Source organism: Dreissena polymorpha, chromosome 3 (genome assembly GCF_020536995.1).
Source record: "Dreissena polymorpha isolate Duluth1 chromosome 3, UMN_Dpol_1.0, whole genome shotgun sequence".
Classification (NCBI taxonomy): domain Eukaryota; kingdom Metazoa; phylum Mollusca; class Bivalvia; order Myida; family Dreissenidae; genus Dreissena; species Dreissena polymorpha.
In genome coordinates, this window is record NC_068357.1 from 93112856 (window position 1) to 93139495 (window position 26640).

The following is a 26640-nucleotide window of genomic DNA, read 5'->3' on the forward strand; positions in this document are numbered from 1 at the left end:
TAAATATTTGTGTTTTTTAACCGTTTAAAAAAAAAATAAATTTGGGGGGTGAGGTGGGGGGGGGGGGGGTATAGAGTGAGGGTGTGGTGGTAATATGTGAGATGATCTAAAAAAAAAATTGGGGGGGGTGAGGTGGGGGGGGGGTATAGTGTGAGGGTGTGGTGGTCATTTGTGAGATGATCTTAAAAAAAAAAAAAAAAAATAGGGGGGGGGAGATTTGGGGGGGGGGGAGGGGGGGAGGCACGGGGGATGATTTGGGTGGAGTCTATTGTGGTATGTCAGGTAAGAGTAGTTTTGTCAAAGTATCAATCAAATCTAATCATAAATAAAGAAGTTATGGCCATTTTAGCAAAATTTAATACTGTGAAACCATTTATTTTCGACAGCACAAAATTTCGTCAATTTTATAAAAATGACGATTTCGTCAGCACTTAAATTCGCCGATTTCTGATTTTAAATTTTAAACAAAATGCGTCAGTCAACATCCGATTTGTGTGTAATACATATTCGCGATCAATCGCAGTTGCGATAAATCTTACGAATGCGGGAACACACTTGAGAATCACTGCAGGAGGTGGTGCCTGTTTGTCACATGCCAATTAACTAGTCTTTTGTTATCAAGGGACAGTAATGGACCCTCTTAATGTATGCCATTCACACGTTCATTGTTATGATTAGCGGACAAGTGAGATCGAATAACCGTTAACGAGTGTTTGTAACAACGAAGCCAATTGCCCATTAGTCTTTTTCTATTATTATAATTGCCATACTGATAACAATCGTTATTCTAGTTGGTATGATTTTTATCAAAATGCTGTCAATACCGTTTTAAAACTGTTTGTGTTATACGAAAGAGGTTCCAGTTTGTTAAGTGTTTTTTTTTTCAAATAAAATGCTTTTTTATTCTGATATCAACATTAAAATTATAAACTCTGTGTGTTTGTTCTTAAAAAGTAAACTACCGGTATATAAATCAATAATTTTAAAATAAATAAATTTATACATTTAAAATAGTTATAAGTGTGGTTAAACGCAAACAATCAAACAACAAACAGCAATTAAAATATTCTTTATTTATTTGTGATAAATACGCATGTTGATCACACATCGTCATCTTTTCATTTGGTTTATTGTTTTTCATCGGCATTCGCTGCGTGATGGCTAATATGCAACACCCCTGAAAAACACAATGCACCTAATGGGTAATAAAGTTATAAACAATTAGCGCTAATTCATTACCATTCTACATAAACGAAGTCAACGCATTCGATACAGCTGTAATGCACACGCGTTTTAAAGAAGTATAACGTGTCAGTTAAGCACCTTGTGTAATCTACATCCCTTTGTGTCAAAACCGGATTAATCTTGATTACGAAACAGCAGTGAATGTGTGCATGGATTATGTTGGAATTTAATGCCTCATGTCTACGGTAAAGATTTAAAATAATGTTCAACTCAGTGTTTGTTTTTGTTCAAACATAGAGCATGATTGTTCGTTAGGATCTTAAATTCGCCGATCGGTCGACTGACGAAATTTATGAAAATTAATGCCCGACGATTAATAATGGTTTCACAGTAATTTGACCTTGAGAGTCAAGGTCATTCAAAGGTCAAGGTAAAATTCAACTTGCCAGGTACAGTAACCTCATGATAGCATGAAAGTATTTGAAGTTTGAAAGCAATAGCCTTGATACTTAAGAAGTAAAGTGGATCGAAACACAAAATTTAACCGTATATTCAAAGTTACTAAGGCAAAAAAGGGCCATAATTCCATAAAAATGACATCCGGAGTTATGCAACTTGTCCTTTTACTGTACCCTTATGATAGTTTGCGAGTGTTCCAAGTATGAAAGCAATATCTATGATAATTTAGGGGTAAAGTGGACCAAAACACAAAACTTAACCAAATTTTCAATTTTCTAAGTATAAAGGGCCCATAATTCCGTCCAATACCAGTCAGAGTTACATAACTTTGCCTGCACAGTCCCCTTATGATAGTTAATAAGTGTTGCAAGTATGAAAGCAATAGCTTTGATACTGTAGGTATAAAGTGGACCTAAACACAAAACTTAACCAAATTTTCAATTTTCTAAGTATAAAAAGGGCACATAATTCTGTCAAAATGCCAGTCAGAGTTACATTACTTTGCCTGCACAGTCCCCTTATGATAGTTAGTAAGTGTTGCAAGTATGAAAGCAATAGCTTTGATACTTAAGGAATAAAATGGACCTGAACACAAATTTTTTAATTTTTTAAGTATAAAAAGGGCACATAATTCAGTCAAAATGCACGCCAGAGTTATCTAACTTTGCCTGCCCAGTCCCCTCATGATAGTAAGTAAGTGTACCAAGTTTGAATGCAATAGCATTGATACTTTCTGAGAAAAGTGGACCTAAACGCAAAACTTAACCGGACGCCGACGCAGACGCCGACGCCAAGGTGATGACAATAGCTCATAATTTTTTTTTCAAAAAATAGATGAGCTAAAAATCCATTAAAGCAGGTGTTGTCCCTGATTAGCCTGTGTGGACTGCACAGGCTAATGTGACACTTTACGCACATGAAGTTCTGTCTAGAAGTTTTCAAGGATCTGCCCGATCTTGAGCAGCGAGCAGGCAGACAAAGTGGCAGTCTGCAGCCCAGCAATACACATGGCACTGCTGTCCATAACAACATGACCTTGACCTTGAGGAAGAACCGCAGATAAAGAACCTTCCCCTGCTGTCCCTAGAATTTGTGTTTTCATAGAACCTTTCTTTCCAGAGGAATCTTGTATATTCTGCTTTAGAAGATGTGGATTAACACTCATAGTGGATTGACCGGACTTAAATTCTACTCCAATTTTGTTATAGTTTGAATGTCCTGTTGAAATGCTACTGGGTTGTTGACTACTCTCAGTGTTGCGTTTACTTATTGAAATCAGTGAAGAAATATCGATCAATATATCACCCTCTTCTCTGGAAGTCAAATTGCATAGACATTGTCTGCTGAATGTCTCCCAACTGTCAGTGCGGGAGGCAAAGACATCAGATGACCTGTGCACGTGGTGCGTGCGACTGTTTAAGGCACACAGGGAAGGGTTGCCCAAGGCAGCAATTAAAAGACTGCGGAGAAATATGTCAGCTGCTTCTGTTATATATTGAGGAGGGCACTCCATGTCCTTTACTAGACTACCGAGTTCTTTGGAAACCTGGAAAAAAAGTGTATTGTATTTTAAATAATCACTGCTAATCAAACATGTGATTAAGTTACCATGAGTTAATCAAAGTAAAAAGTCTCATGTATCAATCCATGCTTATTAAGTTTTAATAACATAAGAATAATAATGTGAAACTTTTGCAAATCTGGTAAACCAGAGGAGTTCATTGAACTGTAAAACAATGACATACTATGGACTAGTATCTACATGCAATATGACACTGGTAAAATTGTCTTACTTGTAATGTCATCCTTGTAATGGTAAACAAATACAATGATGAACATTTGATTTATTAAACAAGGTAGAACAGTTGATTTATTAAAAGGATTACATTTACTGTTTAACTAAACTTTTTTTCTTTTTTTTTTAAACCTATTTATTTAAGCTCAATTGCATAACAAGCCTAAGCTTATATGAAATGCTCTCGAGTCTGTTTCTTTGGTGTCTATGGGGGAGATCTAAAGAACTCTTCCACAGTGGGGATCGAACCCGTGACCTCCCGATCCCTAGGCAGAAACCATATCCACTACACCACGGCGATCTTAACTAAACTTTCTATGTGCTATTAACGAGACTTATTTTATTGCTTAAAATATTCTTTCCAAAAGGAATGAAATCACAGTAAGACAACTACCTAATTTTGCACTTTGCGAGGGGGGGGGGGGGGGGGTATGTAGACAGTAAAAAATGACCAAGTCAGACATCACTGACAACCAAGGCCTGTGGTTTATCAAAGAGATCATAGCCAGAGTTCATCATGTATCTATGGATATAAGTCCACAGGTATGTAATGAACCCTACCATTCACAAATTAATACAGGAAATAAATGATAATAATAGAATTTAAAAAAAACCTTTGACAAGAAACTGTGAAAAGAACTTAAATTCTTGGTAATGAAATATATAATCTGAGATCTATAATTATATAAATTACTTCCCTTGAAAATAATTGTCTCTAACAAATCTCTATTTTTAGTAGCAAATAATTAAAAGCCACTACCGTGACTGTAGATTGACCACTCAAAATGTGCAGCTCCATGAGATACACATGCATGCCAAATATCAAGTTGATATGTTCAATATTGAATAATTATCTCCCTTTAAAGCTTATTACTTCCCTTGGATTTGTATTTTTGACCTAAGACCTTGAACTATGACCTGAACCTTTTACCACTATGTGTTTGTCAGAAACACAATGCCGCCTACTGCGCCGCTTTGATTTATTTAACAAAAATATATAATTTGGCAAGTCAGATAATTATGTCCATTTAAAGCTTATTACTTCCCTTGGATTTGTTTTTTCGACCCTGTGACCTAGTTTTTGACCCGGCATGACCCATATTCGAACTTGACCTAGATATTGTCTAGATACAACTTCTGACCAAGTTTGGTAAAGATCAGATGAAAACTATTTGAATTAGAGAGCGGACACAAAAAGTGTGACAGACAGACTGACAGACAGACTTACAGACAGACGGACAGTGCGAAAACTATATACCCCCTTTTCTTCAAAAGGGGGCATAAAAAAACTTGTTGCAAGCAACCAACAATCGCTAAAAGATCAAGCCTGTAAGCAATACATGGCTTCAATTTCATCCAACAATGGCTATAAGATCGAGCCTGTAAGCGTTACATGGCTCCAATTTCAACCAACAATCGCTATAAGATCAAGCCTGTAAGCGATACATGGCTCCAATTTCAACCAACAATTGCTATAAGATCAAGCCTGTAAGCGATACATGTCTCCAATTTCAACCAACAATGGCTATAAGATCAAGCCTGTAAGCAATACATGGCTCCAATTTCAACCAACAATGGCTATAAGATCAAGCCTGTAAGCAATGCATGGCTCCAATTTCAACCAACAATCGCTATAAGATCAAGCCTGTAAGCGATACATGGCTCCAATTTCAACAAACAATCGCTTTAAGATCAAGTCTGTAAGCAATACATGACTCTAATTTCAACCAACAATCGCTAAAAGATCAAGCCTGTAAGCGATACATGGCTCCAATTTCAACCAACAATGGCTATAAGATCGAGCCTGTAAGGGATACATGGCTCCAATTTCAACCAACAATCGCTATAAGATCAAGCCTGTAACCGATACATTGCTCCAATTTCAACCAACAATTGCTATAAGATCAAGCCTGTAAGCGATACATGGCTCCAATTCCAACCAACAATCGCTATAAGATCAAGCCTGTAAGCAATACATGGCTCCAATTTCAACCAACAATCACTATAAGATCAAGCCTGTAAGCGATACATGGCTCCAATATCAACCAACAATGGCTATAAGATCAAGCCTGTAAGCAATACATGACTCCAATTTCAACCAACAATCGTGATAAGATCAAGCCTGTCAGCAATACATGGCTCCAATTTCAACAAACAATCGCTTTAAGATCAAGTCTGTAAGCAATACATGACTCTAATTTCAACCAACAATCGCTATTAGATCAAGCCTGTAAGCGATACATGGCTCCAATTTCAACCAACAATGGCTATAAGATCAAGCCTGTAAGCAATACATGGCTCCAATTTCAACCAACAATCGTTATTAGATCAAGCCTGTAAGCAATACATGGCTCCAATTTCAACCAACAATCGTTATTAGATCAAGCCTGTAAACGATACATGGCTCCAATTCCAGCCAACAATCGCTAAAATCAAGCCTGTAAGCAATACATGGCTCCAATTTCAACCAACAATCGTTATTAGATCAAACCTGTAAGTGATACATGGCTCCAATTTCAACCAACAATCGCTTAGATCAAGCCTGTAAGCAATACATGGCTCCAATTTCAACCAACAATCGTTATTAGATCAAGCCTGTAAGTGATGCATGGCTCCAATTTCAACCAACAATCGCTTTTAGATCAAGCCTGTAAGCAATACATGGCTCCAATTTCAACAAACAATCGCTATTAGATCAAGCCTTTAAGCAATACATGGCTCCAATTTCAACCAACAATCGTTATTAGATCAAGCCTTTAAGCGATACATTGCTCCAATTTCAACCAACAATCGCTATAAGATCAAGCATGTAAGCAATACATCGCTCCTATTTCAACCAACAATCGTTATTAGATCAAGCCTGTAAGTGATACATGGCTCCAACTTCAACCAACAATTGCTTTAAGATCAAGCCTTTAAGCGATACATGGCTCCAATTTCAACAAACAATTCCTATAAGATCAAGCCTGTAAGTGATACATGGCTCCAATTTCAACCAACAAATGCTATAAGATCAAACCTGTAAGCAATACATGGCTCCAATTTCAACCAACAATTGCTATAAGATCAAGCCTATAAGCCATACATGGCTCCAATTTCAACCAACAATCGCTATAAGATCAAGCCTGTAAGTAATACATTGCTCCAATTTTCAACCAACAATTGCTATAAGATCAAGCCTGTAAGCAATACATGGCTCCAATTTCAACCAACAATCGCTTCAAGATCAAGTCTGTAAGCGATACATGGCTCTATTTTCAACCAACAATTGCTTTAAGATCAAGTCTGTTAGCTATACATGGCTCCAATATCAACCAACAAATGCTATAAGATCAAGCCTGTAAGCAATACATTGCTCCAATTTCAACCAACAATCGCTTCAAGATCAAGTCTGTAAGCGATACATGGCTCTAATTTCAACCAACAATCGCTTTAAGATCAAGTCTGTTAGCTATACATGGCTCCAATTTCAACCAACAAACGCTCTAGGATCAAGTCTGTAAGCAATACATTGCTCCAATTGCAACCAACAATTGATTTAAGATCAAGCCTGTAAGAAATACATGGCTCCAATTTCAACCAATAATTGCTATAAGATCAAGCCTAAAAAGTGATACATGGCTCAAATTTCAACCAACAATCGCTATAAGATCAAGCCTGTAAGCGATACATGGCTCCTATTTCAACCAACAATCACTATAAGATCACACCTGTAAGCAATACATGACTCCAATTTCAACCAACAATCGTGATAAGATCAAGCCTGTAAGCGATACATGGCTCCAATTTCAACCAACAATTGCTATAAGATCAAGCCTGTTAGTAATACATTGATCCAATTTCAACCAACAATCGCTATAAGATCAAGCCTGTTAGTAATACATTGCTCAAATTTCAACAAACAATCGCTATAAGATCAAGCCTGTAAGTGATACATGGCTCCAATTTCAACCAACAATCGCTTTAAGATCAAGTCTGTAAGCAATACATGGCTCCTATTTCAACCAACAATCGCTATAAGATCAAGCCTGTAAGCAATACATCGCTCCAATTTCAACAAACAATCGCTATAAGATCAAGCCTGTAAGCAATACATGGCTCCAATTTCAACCAACAATTGCTATTAGATCAAGCCTGTAAGCGATACATGGCTCCAATTTAAACCACCTAACGTGATAAGATCAAGCCTGAAGCCAATACATGGCTCCAATTTCAACCAACAATCACTATAAGATCAAGCCTGATAGCAATACATGGCTCCAATTTCAACCAACAATCGCTTTTAGATCAAGCCTGTAAGCGATACATGGCTCCAATTTCAACCAACAATTGCTATAAGATCAAGCCTGTAAGCGATACATGGCTCCAATTTCAACCAACAATTGCTATAAGATCAAGCCTGTAAGCAATACATGGCTCCAATTTCAACCAACAATGGCTATAAGATCAAGCCTCTAAGCGATACATGGCTCCAATTTCAACCAACAATTGCTATTAGATTAAGCCTGTAAGCGATACATGGCTCCAATTTCAACCAACAATCGCTATATGATTAAGCCTGTAAGCAATACATGGCTCCAATTTCAACCAACAATCGCTTTAAGATCAAGCCTGTAAGCAATACATGGCTCCAATTTCAATCAACAATCACTATAAGATCAAGCCTGTAAGCGATACATGGCTCCAATTTCAACCACCTAACGGGATAAGATCAAGCCTGAAGCCAATACATGGCTCCAATTTCAACCAACAATCACTATAAGATCAAGCCTGTAAGCAATACATGGCTCCAATTTCAACCAACAATCGCTATAAGATCAAGCCTGTAAGCAATACATGGCTCAAATTTCAACAAACAATCGCTTTAAGATCAAGTCTGTAAGCGGTACATGGCTCCAATTTCAACCAACAATCGCTACTAGATCAAGCCTGTAAGCGATACATTGCTCCAATTTCAACCAACAATCGCTATAAGATCAAGCCTGTAAGCAATACATGGCTCCAATTTCAACCAACAATCGCCATAACATCAAGCCTGTAAGCCATATATGGCTCCAATTTTCTATTTCATACAGACAGGCTTGTTACATTTCGGTGGTCTCAATTAACAAGAGATTGCCAAGCCATATGGTCCCCAACCGGTGAAACTCTACCCTTGTCAGTAAAAAAAATTTATTATTTTTAATAATTGTTGTCATAGCAACTAGAATTTTTGACGTAGGAAAAAAATGAAATGACGTGCATAATCTCCATATTGCCATCTATCCATGTTTCAAGTTTCATGAAAAAATATTCAGAACTTTTAAAGTTATCGCAGGATCCAGAAAAGTGTGAAGGACTGACTGACAGACGGACTGACAGACAGACAGACGGAGTGTAAACCATAAGTCCTCTCCGGTTTCACCGGTAATGGACAATAAGAATTCAGGCTGGATCTAAATGCTAACGTACATGTGCCTCCCTCTGAGAAAACAGGGTTTAATGCATAAATGTAAAGTGTAGTCCAAAGTGAGCCTTTGCAGTCAGCACAGGCTGATCAGGGACGAAACTTTCCGCCTTAAACTTGATTTTTGCTAAGAAGAGACTTCCTTAAACAAAATATATCATAAAAGGGAACAAAAATTGTCCTTGAGTGAGGCTCAAATACTCAACCAAGTAGGTTGCAAGTTTTTAGGCAAATGGGCCATTGCATACATGTGACTGCAGTTCTTGTGCCAGAAGTCCCTGCCAGCAACCTGCGCCAGGGAACACGTGGGGTTCGTACAGCAACTTCTCCAGAGAGGCCAGGGCAGAGTCACACACAGCCTGCAGTAATACAATAACTATGCTATACCAGTCCACTCTGGAATATTTGAGCTTTGTTCTAGGAAATTGGTCCTAATGCATGTGCGTAAGGTGTCGTCCCAGATTAGCCTATGCAGTCCATCAGGCTAATCAGGGACAGCACTCTGATGTCCGAATCAGGCGTAAAGTGTTGTCCCTGATTAGGCTGTGCATACTGCACAGGCTTATCCTAGTTGACACTTTTCGCACATGCATTAAGCCCAGTTTTCCAGAAAGAGGCTCAATTAATAGTTCCAACAAACGAGGTTCCAATGAATACAAATACTAGTAGACATTTTGATTACTAGTATATGTAATCAGACATAAAAAATTGACACAAACTGTGACATTGCCCTTCTTTGGTCAACATTCTATACATTTTCCATTCCTAGATTAGACCCTAGTATAGTATCCAGAAAATGATTTTTTAATATTTTTTGTATCAATTTCATTTGTACACTAGAACTTATTTTAGGCTTTTAGCTGTCCATTAATTATTAAAATATTGAAAATTTTCAGAAAAGGCTTACCTTAAACATGTTTAGATAAATCTGGTGAAATATATTATACACCACAGGCATGATTGTTGTTTTGCTCAGCATTTATGTAGCCTTGATTGATTGAATTGTACTATTTTTTATTAACTTGCATCAAATTAAGTCTAATAATAGATAGTATTCTACTTTTATCATAGGCAAACTATTTTGAGGACATCTAATCATACATGTTCAAGAATTAATAAATGAATAGCATGATTTGTACAACTCTTAAATCACATTTTAAGGGGTGATTGGCATTGAAAAGAAGAAAAGCCAGCTACATAGAGTTCACTGCCTGCTGAGTCATTTAGCAGGATATATATATTAGACGCTGCCAAATTGTTCACAGCTAATAGCTTTAGGGCAATAATATTATTTTCAAAAGTTGGTTGTGGGGCTTGGCATGTAGCTTTTTAAAAAGATTGAATATTTCCCACAGATTATCCATGAATACCTTACTATTTGGCCATTAATTAAAATGATGATTTAGACCCATTAAAGCGGTAAATAAATATTGAAGATCCATAACGGCTTTGTCTAGTCTATATTTTTCAATGTAGTTTTTTATCTATATTCTAAATAGATGGATATTAATTTTTTGACAACTATATTGGAAAAAAATACAATAAGGAATATGACACTTTAAACAGGCAACCCAAATTTAAAAAGTGATCATTTTATTTGATTTAGTTTTTTGAAAGGTATGAATTACTCATAACATTAACTTGTATTAGGTTCTGGGCTCCTTACTGTTAGGCCGGGCAACCAAAGTGCTAAAGATGGTTTCCCTTCAACCATAAAAGCAAACAACCATTTAAAGTGAATTTCTATCCATGTTAAGACTTGACGACTAACCACAAGCTCCTGTAATGGCTGCTCATGCTGATGACCCAGAAAAAGGGAGGTAACTGGTTTGCAGGCCCTGGTCAACTGCAGATAACTCTTGCCATGCAGGTGAATATGCTGCACCTTGTCAAGGCAACCAAAATATTTCTCTGGGATGTCGACATCTGCCGACTGGATTGGTACACAACCTGAATTAAATGCCAGGCAAACTGGTTTACAATAGCAATATAAAGGTAATACATGAAAAGTGTGTTCTAACTTGAAATAGAACAGTCTTTAATAATAAACTTTAATTTTTTAAACTCAATACTTTCAATAAAAAGTAACATTTTACATCTATGTCTTTACAAGACTGGTATGTAAACAAATATCTAAAGCACATGTGATTTATTTTAGCTTATTCTTTCTTTATTTTTTTTAAATTTTCAACATCGTTCATACTGAAATCCAAATGATTAGATGGCTTTTTATTTTAATATTAACTACTATATTTTGTATGCATCAAAATCGATCCACATAAAAATCAAAACGATTGGGCATATGATTGTAAATTAGGGTTTCATACCCGTGACAGCTGCAAGGTATTTTATAGGCTGCAGGCCAATTCTGTCCACCACTAAAACCTCACACTCTTTGAGGTAGACCTTCAGCTGTGGATGAACAACTCGTTGGCACAGCAGTAGCTTCACCTCCCACGATACCAGGGTCTAGAAATATACATTTGAGCCACGCTCTGGGAAAATGGGGCTAAATGCATTTGCGTCTAGTGACTTCCCAGATTAGCCTGTGCAGATTACACAGGCTTATCAGGGATGACTCTTTCTGCCTTTATTGGCTTTTTGCTAAGAAAAGACTTAAAATGAACAAGGCCTAAAAAGCTGAAAGTGTTGTCCCTGATAAGCCTGTTCCAGTCTAATCTGGGACGACACTTGATGCACATGGACTAAACCCCATTTTCCCATGGCCCGGCCCATGTGTATGTGAGAATGGTGTGTAACAGACCCTTAAAAAGAAATGAGTTCTTTTATTTGTACATTAAAATCTGCACTTTTTCAAATTTAGAATTCTAATAGATTACTAATAATTCATATTGTATATCTAGCTTCTGATATAAAATATGCAGATTATGATGGCAGTCAGGTTTTGTACAAATGATCACAAATTTTGGGGCACTTACCTGACAAAATGCTTCCAAGTTGGCAACACATTCTTCATCTACACCAACTTGGCTGTCTGCAGTGTAGCCCACATTGTCTAGCTCTGAGTAGTCGCCAGACATAGAGGCTGTTACTATGACACATCTGATATCAGTGCAGCCGTACAATTTACCACCCAGATGTGTAAGATCCATCTGAACAAAGCGCGGCAATTCAGGAGCATGTATCACAACCCCTGGCATTACTTTGCTGTCCAGTACCTTACATCCTTCCTGTGACAATGTCATGATACTATCTTTTATGCTATAGGCATGGCCTTCATTAATGCAAGTCAAAAACACCTCAAGAACAAGTTTTGCAATGAATGTAAGTTCTTCATTATTCAATGAAGTAACTATTTTTGGTTGAATCACACTTTTAACGAAGCTAACCATAAAATGTATATCTGCGATAGCAGCCTTAAACCTAAAAGAACATTCCAAACTTTCCATGTGACAAGTACAAAATGTCAACAGGGCTTCAAATATCTCCGCTAAAATAACAGGGTTTATAGAAGAATCCAAAGACTGTTGAACTAATGTACTAGCAAAACCTAGCACAAACAATCCACCATCTTTGTATGTCAATAAATGCCCCTGGGTTGCTGAGACTTGCAGCTGAATTACTGGCTTGGTAATTGACAGAGCCTGCAACAGTCTTTGTGACATAGTTGTCACAGTTTTATTCCCACCGTTCGTATTTTGCAGAATTTTAATCCGGCCTTCAGGGGTCCTACACGTCAAAACAAGTTGTTGCAGGACGTTGAAGGCGTCTCGGTACTTGGCTACCGTCGATCTCTCTAAGGCAGATGCCCTTGGTTTTTCAGGTTTAATAGAAGACATCGCTGCAACCAACGTTTTACTGAAGAAATGAACTAAATGTGTAAATATTTTGAAACCAAAATCCTTAAATTAATATGATATAATATACATGAACATAACAACAGAAGTTATAAAACTTAACAACTACCAAAACTAACATTTATACATTTTTCAACACAAAATATTGCCACAAAAATTATAGCTACCGCCTAACTGTATTTAATTGGAGATAAAAATATGTCAACACTTTCAAGGCACAGTGACAAGTTACAAAACAACAACAGGTGAAATATAAACAGCAGGCATTATATTAAAATCAATTTCTTTAATAATGATTTGCATGCATTTATACTAAAACTGTACATTAAAAAATCACAAATACCTGGGTGTTCTTTTTGGCTTTTTTCAATTCCTGTTCTCGAACCTTTGCCCTGTATTTACCTTCTAACATTCTGTCAGCAGGGTAGAAGTAGAATTTGATTGGTAAGGCAATGATAAAAATCACACAAAACGATAAGAACGGTTTTTCTCTGAAGATCTTGAAAATGTTAGAGGATCTGTTCGTCTTCTTCGAAACCGGTGGTTTGTACAGCAACAGAGTCCAAGAAGCTAAAAGAAAACATGAAATTTTAGATATCAGGTATTCAGCACATTTCCCTATTGAGCACATTTGATAACAACAAACTGTCAGAGAATGGTGATGCTCCCCAAAGGTTTTTTTGTCACAATATTACACTATATATTTAGATAAAAGGAAACGTTTTGAGGGGCAAAACTTTGGACAAATTAATACGATGGATGGTTTAGCAACTTAAACATTTCAAAAGGCCATAACTCTCTAAATAAATCATCTAACCAGAACCCACAAATAACATGCACATCTCCTCAAGGTAGTTAAGCTTCCCATAAAGCTTCATTGAATTCCAGTCAGAAGTTGGGGAGAAATAGCCCGGACAAGAATTGCACTATATGTACAGTTAATGGAAAATTTCAAAGGGCCATAACTCATAACAAAATCATCCGACCAGAACCGTCTGATAATATGCACATCTCCGCTTGGTAGTGAAGCTTCCCATAAAGTTTAATTGAATTCCGGTCATTAATTGCTGAGAAATAGCCCGGACAAAAATTGTGCAAAAATTTGGGGGGAGCATAAATACTGATGCCCTTGGTTGGTGCGACCTATTTAAATTTATCATATCAGTGGATTTTCACCTATAGGGGAATGGTGGCGGGGCCCATCCAAAGGGGAAAAACACGTCGTTTTTTAGGAAAAGGGGAAAACTAAAAATTCACTCTTTTATATGTTATGATATTAATTATATGTATACACATGTATGTATGAATGAAATATTCACAGCTGGATGTCTCTGTCCTTTTTCTTAATAATATATCAATGATTTTTTTCAACATTAGTTTCAGATAGTTCAGCTGTCATACACAGTCTCAGTTTTCCTAGCCATTTTGAGTCTAATTGGGATTTTTTAAATCGATAAAATGGCAAATTTTAGCATTTATTATCAATAAAATTGACCAAATTGGAATGTTTTTATCAACAAATATTGACACAATATAGATATATCAGGCCTTTTCCTGGTCATTTTGGGTAAAAAATGCAATTCATGTGAAAAGTCCACTGATTTGGGAAAAACTAATTTAATATAACTCTTTATAATAATTCAAAATCATATTAATTATAGTTATAAACTTTGTTAGTTGTTTATGAAATAAATTTTAGATATATTTATCATAAGACAGTTTTTTATAAAAATAAAAAAAAATTTACTTCTGGAGGGGATTTTTTCTAAACTAGTGTTCACAAGCTTCTTTACTATATAAATATAAGGAAAAAGACCCCCCCCCCCCCCCCGGCGGCCATGAATTTTTAAAGATCCAAACCATTATCGAACTCAACTGTCCTATCCAGGTGTGGTAGTGCGGTCTCCTTCGCTTACGCAAATGAACCTGTCACAGGACAGTTACAAGTTATGTAACTTTGTAAGCACTTATGTAATGCGGAAATATTTATTTGACGAACTCTTATTTCCGGTCAGGATGAATATACTGACTTGTTGTAATTCAATTAACTAAAGGCGATCAGTCAGGGACGCCTAAAATAAAATACACTCAAAGAATTTATTTATAAGTGAAAACCAAGGCAACTTTAACAAAAATAACACATTTTTATTCCAAGAACTCGGAAAATGAAAAACAATGACAGAAAATTAAGAACAGGTACAAGCCAAGTCTAAAGAATCTAAGTGTTGTTACAAAAATGAACAACATACAGCAAATACCTTAAAGAATGTAAAAAGAAGTTCAAAATCTGTCAAAAAAGCTGATATAAATATAAGTTACTGTTAGTCTAGAAAGTGCTTCAAAATAGGTTTACAAAAACCTAGTTTACAAAATAGGTCTAATTTAATCTAAAGAACAATATTTATGGAGATTAGGAAACTTCAGTAAATCAAATGTAAAAATAAGAACAAGAGGGCCATGATGGCCCTAGTTCGCTCACCTGAGAGGAGTCAGTTCATTCAATCTTTACCTAACGTCAAACTTGACCTAGATATTGTCCAGACAAACATCCTGGTTAAGTTTCATCATTTTTTAACCAAAACTCTGGCGTATGGAGTGTTTTTGTTTTTGTAAGATTTGACCTGGTGAGCTATATTTTGAGTTGACCCCCCCTTACCAAACATCAAACTTTGCTTACAAAATTTTTGACAAAGATTCATAAAATCTGAAACAAAATTGTAACCTCTAGAGTGTTTACAAGGATTTTGTATAATATAATGAAAATTTGGACAATCTAAGGGCAATAATTATGGCATTAATTATGTGATTTTGTTCATTATCAAACTTGACTGAGATCTTTCAGCAATTTTCATAAAGAATGCTTGAGAAGTGTGAATGCTAGAGTGTTTACAAACCAAATGTGGACAGACGGACGGCGAACAAAGACCAATCCTAAAACCTCACCTGAGCAATCAGGTGAGCTAAAATGTGTGTTTCAACGATCTGAGCCATTTTCCAACTTGTCTGAGAAATCAATAAAACCAATGGATTGACTAAGTTTCACAATGATTAGGCAAAAAATGTGACTTCTATAGTGTTCGATCACAAGGTTTCTCTCTAGTCACATAAGCAAAACTGCCCCACCCCCCCTGGCGGCCATGCTTTTTGACCAATCGGGACCATTTGCGAACTCATCTGAGATATATATAAAAGCAATCTTTTCACCAAGTTTCATGATGATTGGGCAAAAAATGTGACTTCTATAGTGTTCACAGGCTTTTTTTACTATATCAATATAAGAAAACTGCCCCCCGGCAGCCATGTAACTGACTGGAACCATTTTTGAACTAAACTCTCATTTCAAGGAAACAAATGTTCAGACTAAATTTCATGAAAATTGGGCCAAAAATGTGACTTCTAGAGTGTTCACATGTTTTCACTATATACATAAAGAGAAAAATGCCCCGCCCACTGGCGGCCATGTTTTTTCACCGATCTGGACCATTTTCGAACTCATCCGAGACATCAATTGAACCAATGTTTTGACCAACTTTCATGATGATTGGGCAAAAATTGTGACTTCTAGAGTGTTTACAAGGTTTCTCTATAGCCAAATAAGGAAAACTGCTCCGCCCACTGGCGGCCATGTTTTTCAACAGATTGTAACCACTTTTGAACTCGACCAAGATATCATTAAGCAAACATTTTGACAAAGTTACATGAAGATTGGGCATGAAATGTGACTTCTACAGTGTTTACAAGGTTTTTCTTTTTTTTGACCTAGTGACCTAGTTTTTGACCCGGCACAACCCAGTTTCGAACTCGGCCGAGATTTGATTGGGACAAAGCTTCTGACCAAGTTTCATGAAGATGGAACAAGAAATGTGGCCTATAGAGTGTTTACGAGCAAATGTTAACGGACGGACGCACGGACATACGACGGACAAAGACCGGTCACAAAAGCTCACCTGAGCAATCAGGTGAGCTAAAAATTTACTACAGTTATTGAAATAGAATAGAGTCTTTCTAATTTAGAAAATGCCAAATAAAAATAATCTAAATAATAAGAATAATTTAGAAAATAATGCCAAAATGTCTTAATGCTGGTGTTAAAAATAATTTAGAGTTTAATTATTTCAAAATTGCAACCTTTTTCAAGAGCTGTTAACTTTTCAAAAAAGCATCAAGAGGTGTTTAAATCAGCCAAAACAGCTTATTTTATACAGTTCAGAAGAGATCAATGGCAGAGTAGTCAATTTTCCCTCAGAACAGTGCATTTATCAATGATCAATATCTTCCCAAATTTCAGAGCAGAACTTCAAATAGATTACTGAACCAGGTTAAACAAGGGAGATTAATACTGCATAAATACTGCAAAATCATGTACATGTTGTCTTTCTTTCAGTTATCTCTAAGTTGAAAGGCTTATCATAAGTGTTTATGACTAAAACAGTTATGTTAACTATGAAAACTCTGTGTTATGAAAAATTACATAGCACAGTTAATGTCACATAATATTGACATAATAAAACCAAACTTTACTACACAGTTAACCAATGTTCTGACCAAATTTCATGAAGAGTGAGCATACTAGAAAGTTAACAAGATTTTACTATAGCCATATAAGGAAAATGCCCCACCCCTTGGCAGCCATGTTTTTCAAGTCAAGGTTACCATTTTTTAACTCATCCAACATATCATTGGGATAAATCATCTGAGCAAGTTTCATGAAGATCGGAAAATAAATGTGGCCTCTAGAGTGTTAACAAGGTTTTACTATAGCAATATAAGGAAAAATGCCCCGCCCCCTGGCGGCCATGTTTTTCAACCAATCGACATCATTTTTTAACTTGTCCAAGATATTATTGGGATGAATCTTCTGACCAAGTTTCATGAAGATCGGACAATAAATGTGGCCTCTAGAGTGTTAACAAGGTTTTACAAAAGCATGATATAAAGCCATATTAGAAAAATGCCCCGCCCCCTGGTGGCCATGTTTTTAAGCAACTGAAACCATTTTTGAAAAAATCCAATATATCACTAAGACAAATCTTCTGACCACGTTTCATGAAGATCAGAAAATAAATGTGATCTCTAGAGCGTTAACAAGGTTTTACTATAGCCATATAAGAAAACATTCCCCGCCCCCTGGCGGCCATGTTTTTCAACCAATCAACATCATTTTTTAACTTGTCCAAGATATTATTGGGATGAATCTTCTGACCAAGTTTCATGAAGATCGGACAATAAATGTGGCCTTTAACTTGTTAACAAGATTTAACTATAGCCATACATGTATACAGCCATATAAAGACAAGATGTGTTTGTGAAACACAATGTCCCCCTATATGATGTTTGACCTTGTAGGATGACCTTGACCTTGTGAAGGATGACCTTGACCTTGACATTTCACCACTCAAAATGTGCAGATCCATGAGATACACATGCATGCCAAATATCAAGTTGCTATCTTCAATATTGCAAAAGTATTCATAAAATAAGCGATTTGGGCCACATATATTTGACCTCTGACCTTGAAGGATGACCTTGACCTTGACCTTTCACCACTCAAAATGTGCAGCTCCATGAGATGCACATGCATGCCAAATATCAAGATGCTATCTTCAATATTGCAAAAGTATTTATAAAATAAGCGATTTGGGCCACATATATTTGACCTCTGACCTTGAAGGATGACCTTGACCTTTCACCACTCAAAATGTGCAGCTCCATGAGATACACATGCATGCCAAATATCAAGTTGCTATCTTCAATATTGCAAAAGTATTCATAAAATGAGCGATTTTGGCCACATATATTTGACCTCTGACCTTGAAGGATGACCTTGACCTTGACCTTTCACCACTCAAAATGTGCAGCTTCATGAGATACACATGCATGCCACATATGAAGTTGCTATCTTCAATATAGCAAAAGTTATTGCAAAATGTTAAAGTTGGCGCAAACAGACAGACCAACAGACAGGGCAAAAACAATATGTCCCCCACTACTATAGTGGGGGACATAAAAATGCCCCGCCCCTTAGCAGCCATGTTTTTCAAGCAAAGGTTACCCTTTTCGAACTCATCCAAGATATCATTGAGACCAATCTTCTGACCAAATTTCATGAAGATTGGACAATAAATGTGGCCTCTAGAGTGTTCACAAGGTTTTACTATAGCCATATAAGGAAAAATGCCCCGCCCCTTGGCAGCCATGTTTTTCAAGCAAACGTAACTATTTTCAAACTCATCCAAGATATCACACAGACCAATCTTCTGACCAAATTTCATGAAGATTGGACAATAAATGTGGCCTCTAGAGTGTTAACAAGGTTTTACTTTAGCCATATAAGGGAAACTGCCCCGCCCCCTGGCGGCCATGTTTTTTCACTGATCTGGACCATTTTCGAAATCGTCTTGTTGTAGTCTAGCCGGTGTTATTAATATAACGTAAGGCGTAAATGGTTACATGTTTATTCATTCATATCCAAACTACAAGTGTGCAACAAACTATTAAGCATATTCATATAAACACAAGATTAACAGTAGAGATAACTCTTATGGGATCTAGTATGTAGTGTAACGCAGTAATGTCCCTTTAACATATTTCTTGACAATATGTAACATCTCCCTTCTTTTCAAATAAATGTTTTCCTGGGAAAATGTTTAATCTGTATCTCAATGGTGATCGTATTACAAATCGTGTGTCCCGGTATAACAAATGTTTCACATTAACGTTAATTGGTAAAGCGCTGATTACAAATCTCACACACTGCTGGCGAATGTTTGCATCCTGATAACACTGCTCAAGTTCCCTCAAAAATGACATAGATTGTGGCGCTGTTCTAGCCTCATCTTAACATTGTTGATAAATCTAATTAACACTGTAGAAATATAATCCAAAATATTACTTTCTCACGGGAAAGAAATATATAGAAACTTAGCAAAATACACCTGTTTATTTCCCGATTTCTTAACACTTTGATACTTTCACAAAATAATTGCAGACTGCAGTATGAGAATATGATAACTTATACATATGAAAATACATATAAAAGTATTGTGATAAAAAAAAAACATGCACATATTATATTAAACATACATATTATAAAACCAAATTACATGTACAGTTATTTTACAGGTCTGTCCTCTGAGGCGGCTTGACGGTTCTGCCCGATCTAGTGACATATTGTTTATCTGCCTGTATTCGGTTACTACTATCTTTTGGTACCGATGCATTTTGTTGTAACTGCTGCTGTTTTTGTTGCTGATGTTGTTGTTGTTGCTGCTGTGGTTGTTGTATGTCACTATGTGTGATATTTTTGTGATTGTCACTGATAGGTAGTGATTGTGGATCGAAAATATGCAATGGTTTTTCATTTGTTTTTAACAAATGGCCACGATTTCGTCTATAAACCCCACCATCTTCAGTTTCAACAATATACGACCTGTCATGTATTTGTTTTCTTACAATAGCTGGTTTCCAACGTTTATCTTGTTGGATTCTGACAGTTTCGCCCTGTGATAAATGTTTGAGTGGTTTTGCGTGTTTGTCGTATCTTGCCTTTGAAGTATTTTGTGATTTTGACATATTGTCTTTGATCTGTTTGTGATTTTGTACTGTGGGCTCAAGATGTTTTTGTGTTACCGGCAATATTGATCTTGTTTCCCTACTCATGAGTAATTGAACAGGTGACTGTCCACAAGCAAGTGGAGAATTTCTGTATTCGAGAATTGCAAGATAAGGATCTCGATTGGCTTGTAAAGATTTTGTGAAAATCTTCTTGATTGTCTGAATACATCTTTCAGCAACAGCGTTGCCTTGGGAGTGTAATGGAGATGATGTGACATGCTCAAAATCCCAATCTTTACAAAATCTGTCGAATTCCTGGCTTGTATATTGACCTGCATTGTCACTTATCACTTTTAAAGGAATACCATGTGTGGCAAAATGACCCTTAAGTTTGTGTATCACTGTTTCACTTCTCATATTGTTCAGTAAACTACATTCAAAATATCTGCTGTATAGATCAACTAATACAATATAGTTGCAATCATTCCAGTGAAATATGTCAGTGGCGACAACTTGCCATGGTCCTTCAGGAATTTGATTTGGAATCATAGGTTCCTTTGTGTTACTGTTTCTGTGCTCTATACAAATAGGACAATTGAGAACTCTGTCTTTGACGTCTTTTGTCATATTTGGCCAAAACATAACACTTCGTGCCCGTTGTGTGCATTTCTCAACTCCATGTGTGAGTCGTGTATTTTGTCCAACATCAACTGTCTGAGTTCCTTTGGAATGATGACATTGCTTCCCTTAAGCAATAAACCATCAATGAATGCCAATTCATTTCTAAAATTCCAATATGGTAACAAACATTTTGGACATTCCTGTCTTTTATCAGGCCAACCATTTAGAATGGTTTGTTTAAGTGACTGCATTTCAGAGTCAGATTCAATTTTGCTCTTTATCAGTTGGATTTTCTGATCACTCATAGAAATGTTTTTCATAATCGCATGAACATATGAGTCCATGTCTTGGCAAACGTCAGTCTGTTCGTCGGGCAAGAAATTGCGACTTAGCGTGTCTGCCACTGGAATCTGTTTTCCAGGTATATGCACTATTTCATAGTCATATTTGGTCAATTGCAATAGCATTTTCTGCAATCTTGGCGGAGCTGCTAGCAAACTTTTCCGTGTTATGCTAACAAGTGGTTTGTGGTCACTTTGGACTATTATGTGTCGTCTGTATGTCATTTGATGAAATTTCGTCATGCCAAATAACACAGCATAGAGCTCTTTTGTGATTTGCGCATAGTTTCGCTCTGTCTCCGTCAATGCTTTTGAGGCAAAGCAAACAGGTTTGTCGTTTTGCAGTAAAACGCAACTAAGTCCATTTTGTGATGCGTCAACTTGCAACACAACATCAACTTTTGGATCAAAGTACGAGAGTATTTGTCCTGGGTTTTGAGTGATAACTCCTTTTATTTTGTTTAAGGCAGTTTCATGCTCCGGGTCCCACCGGAAAATACTGTCCTTTTTTAACAATTGTCTCAGTGGACTAGTCATTTCAGCAAGATTTGGTGCAAATCTTTGCAAATAGTTTACCATTCCAAGTATTGTCTCAAGATCAGACTTTGACTGTGGAGATGGCATTTCCTGAATTGCCCTTACTTTTGAAGGATCAATTTTCAGTCCATTTTCTGTCAATACGTGACCAAAGAATGGAATTTCTGTCTGTCCGACTTCAGTTTTGTCAGCATTGAGTTTTAGACCAATCTGTCGACACCTGTCCATCAATATATCGAGATTCTTGTCATGTTCTAGTCTGTTACTTCCAAAACAAACAATATCATCAACAATTACCTTGATGCCCTGTAAACCTTCAAGACATTCGTCCATTTTCCGAACAAAAATGTCCTGTGCGCAGTTTATCCCATATGGTAGTCTGAGATACCTATATCTCCCAAATGGAGTATTAAACACTGTCAAGAAAGATGACTTTTTGTTCAATTTTACAGTCCAGTAGCCTGTACGTGCATCAAATTTTGAAAACACTTTAGCGCCAGTCAGGTCAGGCAAAATGTCGTCAATTGATCTTGATGGATAGTGTGGTCTCATTATAGCGTCATTGAGGTCTTTTGGGTCAATACACACCCGCAAAGCACCACTGGGCTTTTCAACAGTGACCATACTGTTGACCCATTCGGACGGCTCAGTAACTTTGGTTATGACACCATCCTTAACCATTCTGTTTAACTCTCTTTTGAGTCTGTCTTTGATTGCTACAGGAACACGTCTAGGTTGGTGAATAACTGGAACAGCATTGGGTTTTATGCAAATGTCAGATTCCCCTGGGAGAGTTCCTAGACCAGTAAATACATCAGAGTATTTAGATACAATCGTGTCTTTTGTGTAGAAATGTTTATGTTCAATTCCTGACACAAATTTGATTAGATTCATAGACATGCATGTGTCCAGACCTAATATGGGACTGGAGGGGCTGTCTACAATGTAAAAATCCAGATATGACTTTTTACCATCGTAGCTACATTGAAGACGAATCGTGCCTTGAACCTTAAGTGATGTTCCGTCGTAAGCTGATAGCTTGATGTTAGTGTTTTTGAGTGGACCTTTAATCCCTAACAATGCAAATTTACGTAATGGAATGATATTGACCTGTGCACCGGAGTCAATTTTAAACATCAGTTTTGTTTCTTTTGGACCAACATTCAGTTTAACATGAGCTTGATTCTTTTGCTTATCATAAATGACCGAATTGATAAAGTAATGATCATGCGTGTCACTTTGATCTGAGTCAGAAAAGTCATTTACCTCATTAACTCTGGCTTTATGTTTAGCTCTGGTGCTGTTGTCCTTAATCTTCTGGAAACACACTGACGCAAAATGGTTCATTTTGTGGCAATAATTGCAGTTCTTTCCCTGTGCCGGGCAAAGTTCTTTTGTAGGATGCTTGCTACCACCACAGTTTGCACATTTTCCCCTGTTTGCGTTGTTCGGCTTTTGTCCCTTCCATTTCGGCTTGAAGCTGGTTGTTGTTGGACGTTTAGCTCCACTGGCACTGGCCACAGCATGGATACCACTATTGTCCATCGACTTCACCTGGCTTTTCGTCAACTCATATGTCCTGGCAATGTCCAGACATTTTTGAAGTGTCAGATCATTTCCTTCACTGATCATTCTTTCGCGGAGTTTTTGGGAACGGATTCCAAATATAATATGGTCGCGTATCATTTCATCTATTATTCCAGCAGGGTAATCACAGTCCTTTATTAATAATCGCAAATCTGTAGTAAATTGTTCGAATGTTTCTCCATCCTTTTGCATTCTTGTCTTGAAAACATATCTGGAGTAAATTTTGTTCGATTTTGGTTTGCAATATTGTTCAAATTGTTCAAAATGATGTTTCAAGTCTTTCTGCTGTTCATTTGTTAGTGTCCATGTACTGTAAATTGAACGACCCTTTTCGCCGACCCATAACATTAAATAATTACATTTGGTTTCTTCGTCTTTTCCTTTTAATGGACCTTTGAACATGAAATACAGTGCGATCTGAACGATTTAAATGCTTGGTGTAAGTCCGGATTGTCCCAGTCCATCTTGGGTGTTTGGCCTATATTGTGTCCGCTATCCATCTTTTTAAAATGAGCAGAATGTCACAATTAGCACAAATTAATAAAATCCTGTAACTTATGATTGTATTAAAATCAAAATTCCATTGGTTTTATCCGGAGTTTGTTTTTAACTTCTGACACCATGTTGTAGTCTAGCCGGTGTTATTAATATAACGTAAGGCGTATATGGTTACATGTTTATTCATTCATATCCAAACTACAAGTGTGCAACAAACTATTAAGCATATTCATATAAACACAAGATTAACAGTAGAGATAACTCTTATGGGATCTAGTATGTAGTGTAACGCAGTAATGTCCCTTTAACATATTTCTTGACAATATGTAACAGTCTGAGATATCAATGAAACCAATATTTTAACCAAGTTTCATGATGATTCAGGGATGGGAACTAACTTTTTACTATTGGTTGCCAGCACGGGCAACCATCTTTACTATGTTGGTTGCCCAGCTAAAGAGTAACGAGCCCAGATATATGTACATTTCCTGTCATTTGTACCTACTACATTCTTTAAATAAAATAATAGATAATTACATAACATTTCTCACGTAGCACACTTTTAATGCATTATGTATAATTATGAGCCTGAATTGAATCATTTCCTATGCCTTAATAACGAATAATATTTAAATCATTATTGATCCATAGTCGCCAATTTGTATTCAATTTTCATTGCACTGAATTGTTTCAAGCTTTAAAAAAGTTAGTTGCCCAGCTGGACTACCAACTTTTGAAATTGAGTTGCCCAGGCCAAAATCTACTTGCCCTGGGCTCACGGGCAATCACTAATTTCCATCCCTGTGATTGGGCAAAAATTGTGACTTCTAGAGTGTTCACAAGTTTTCTCAATAGCCATATAAGGAATACTGCCCCGCCCCTTGGCGGCCATGTTTTTCAACGGACCGGAACCATTTTTGAACTCAACCAACATATCATTAAGACAAACATTTTGACAAAATAACATGAACATTGGGCATCAAATGTGACTTCTACAGTGTTCACAAGGTTTTTCTTTTTTTTGACCTAGTGACCTAGTTTTTGACCCAGCATGACCCAGTTTCGAACTCAGTCGAGGTATCAATGGGACATATGTTCTGACTAAATTTCATGAAGATCAGACGATAAATGTGGCCTCTAGAGTGTTCACAAGGCAAAAAATTCACGACGCACGACGGTGAGCTAAAAATGTAATGCTCACGCACACTTAACACTTCTGCGTAAATATGTCATCAGTTTTTACAATTTAACAAAAACACATTCTGCAACTCAGATCATTGTAATCAGATCAGGGCATTAACAGTTTGTTCTTGATCAAATTTACGCTTTATAGTGCTTTGATTTATATATCTTTGAGGCGAGTGTGTTGACATTTGTAGCATGATTCTGAGTTGTCTTATAATTTTGTGACCGTGCAATAGTTGTAAATGCAATTTTTCGTAATACCGATAAAGTGATGTGTGTTTTTAAAAGTTATTCTGTTTCATAATGTTATTGATATCCCACATGTGTTCTGTTGTTTTGGATTCTGCATTAATTCCTAACAAGTATAAATGTGAATTTTTGTGTAAAAATAATTTATTTACATTCTTGAGTCACTGTCACAGTCACCTATCAATAATTTAATGTGTTAAAATAAAAAAGTTATTTGATTAATTCAAATTTGACTCAATCAACACTTGAGTCAAATTAATCAAAGTTGTTTGCACAGGTAATTATTGCCCATTCATACTGCTATGAATGAAATGATGATGTAACACCTATATAATATATACATGTAAGCTGTACGTAAAGTTTCAAAGTGGTACATAAAAGGCCTGGTACATAAGGTGTCACATTGAAATATTGTTCTGTAGAATACTGGGAATATGTGGTAATTCATTATTGTTTGTGTTGTGTTGCTTATTTTCCATTGCATTTTTCCAATTATCATTGTGTCAATAAATTTGATTTGGTGACGTGATGGTTTGGTCCTATGAATCCCAGTCCGGTCCTGTAATTTTCTTTTAATCCACATACTTTTGGGAATGTCTGTTAACAGTGATTTTTTTTGTTACGGCCTGTGCCATTTCGATTGGGAAAATTAGCCCGATAAACCATGAAGTTGGGAAAAATAGCGCAATAAACAATGAAATTGAAATTGGGCAAGATTAAGCAATATAAATATGATTATAAAAACATAATACAAATTGTTAAGTGCACGTTTGACATGTTCTGCTTTAGTGTCTTCTTACAATGAAGACAAAGTTTAGTTAATATCCTTCCACATGCATATTGAACTTGCACTAATCTATAGATTCTTAAATAAACCATTTAATCACAATTTAAGAGTATTAATTTAATTCAGCATTTTTTAAAACTAAATATCATATGGTGAAAACATTCACAAATATTACATGTAGCAAACACGATTTCGTGTTCTTGCGGTGTTAATGATGTATTAAATGGTAACAGCGATAATACAAAATATTATTATTAAAATCAAAATCAGTTAAAAAGGGTCATCTGCCAACTTTACAGGATAACCAACTTTTTAATAATAATATCAAAGACTGGATTAATATTATATAGGGAATAGTAATTCGGACACCTCTCATTCCGACTGTTGTGTTTCCTCCTCCGTTTAATAACTGAGTTGCGCATAAGCTAATCTACATCGATTGAAACCGGATTCAATGTTCAGAATTAAAAGGATTTATTGGCTGCCTATGCATACTAATTTCAAACGAATACAAAATAAATGAAGGTCATGTGTGAGATGCTGTCTTGGTAGAAAGTAACGGAAACACCGTGACACCG

At 36.4% G+C, this 26640-nt stretch overlaps 2 protein-coding genes across 2 annotated transcripts in view; one reads left to right on the plus strand and one right to left on the minus strand.

Annotated features, from left to right (window-relative positions):
• Positions 1 to 233: 233 nt before the first annotated feature.
• On the minus strand, positions 234 to 26625 carry LOC127875322 (molecular chaperone MKKS-like). The gene is made up of 7 exons (XM_052420306.1): positions 26432 to 26625; positions 13047 to 13273; positions 11825 to 12704; positions 11213 to 11354; positions 10657 to 10835; positions 9134 to 9244; positions 234 to 3190 (listed from the first exon to the last, which is right to left on the minus strand). The coding sequence occupies exons 3-7, from the start codon at positions 12683 to 12685 to the stop codon at positions 2573 to 2575; spliced, it is 1911 nt and encodes a 636-aa protein (XP_052276266.1). The 5' UTR covers positions 12686 to 12704; positions 13047 to 13273; positions 26432 to 26625; the 3' UTR covers positions 234 to 2572.
• Positions 26242 to 26640, plus strand: part of LOC127875320 (uncharacterized) — a 31783-nt gene continuing 31384 nt past the window's right edge. The window contains exon 1 of the mRNA XM_052420304.1: positions 26242 to 26288. Coding sequence (XP_052276264.1) covers positions 26286 to 26288 — 3 coding nt within the window. The 5' untranslated portion in view covers positions 26242 to 26285. The remainder of the gene's footprint in view (positions 26289 to 26640) is intronic.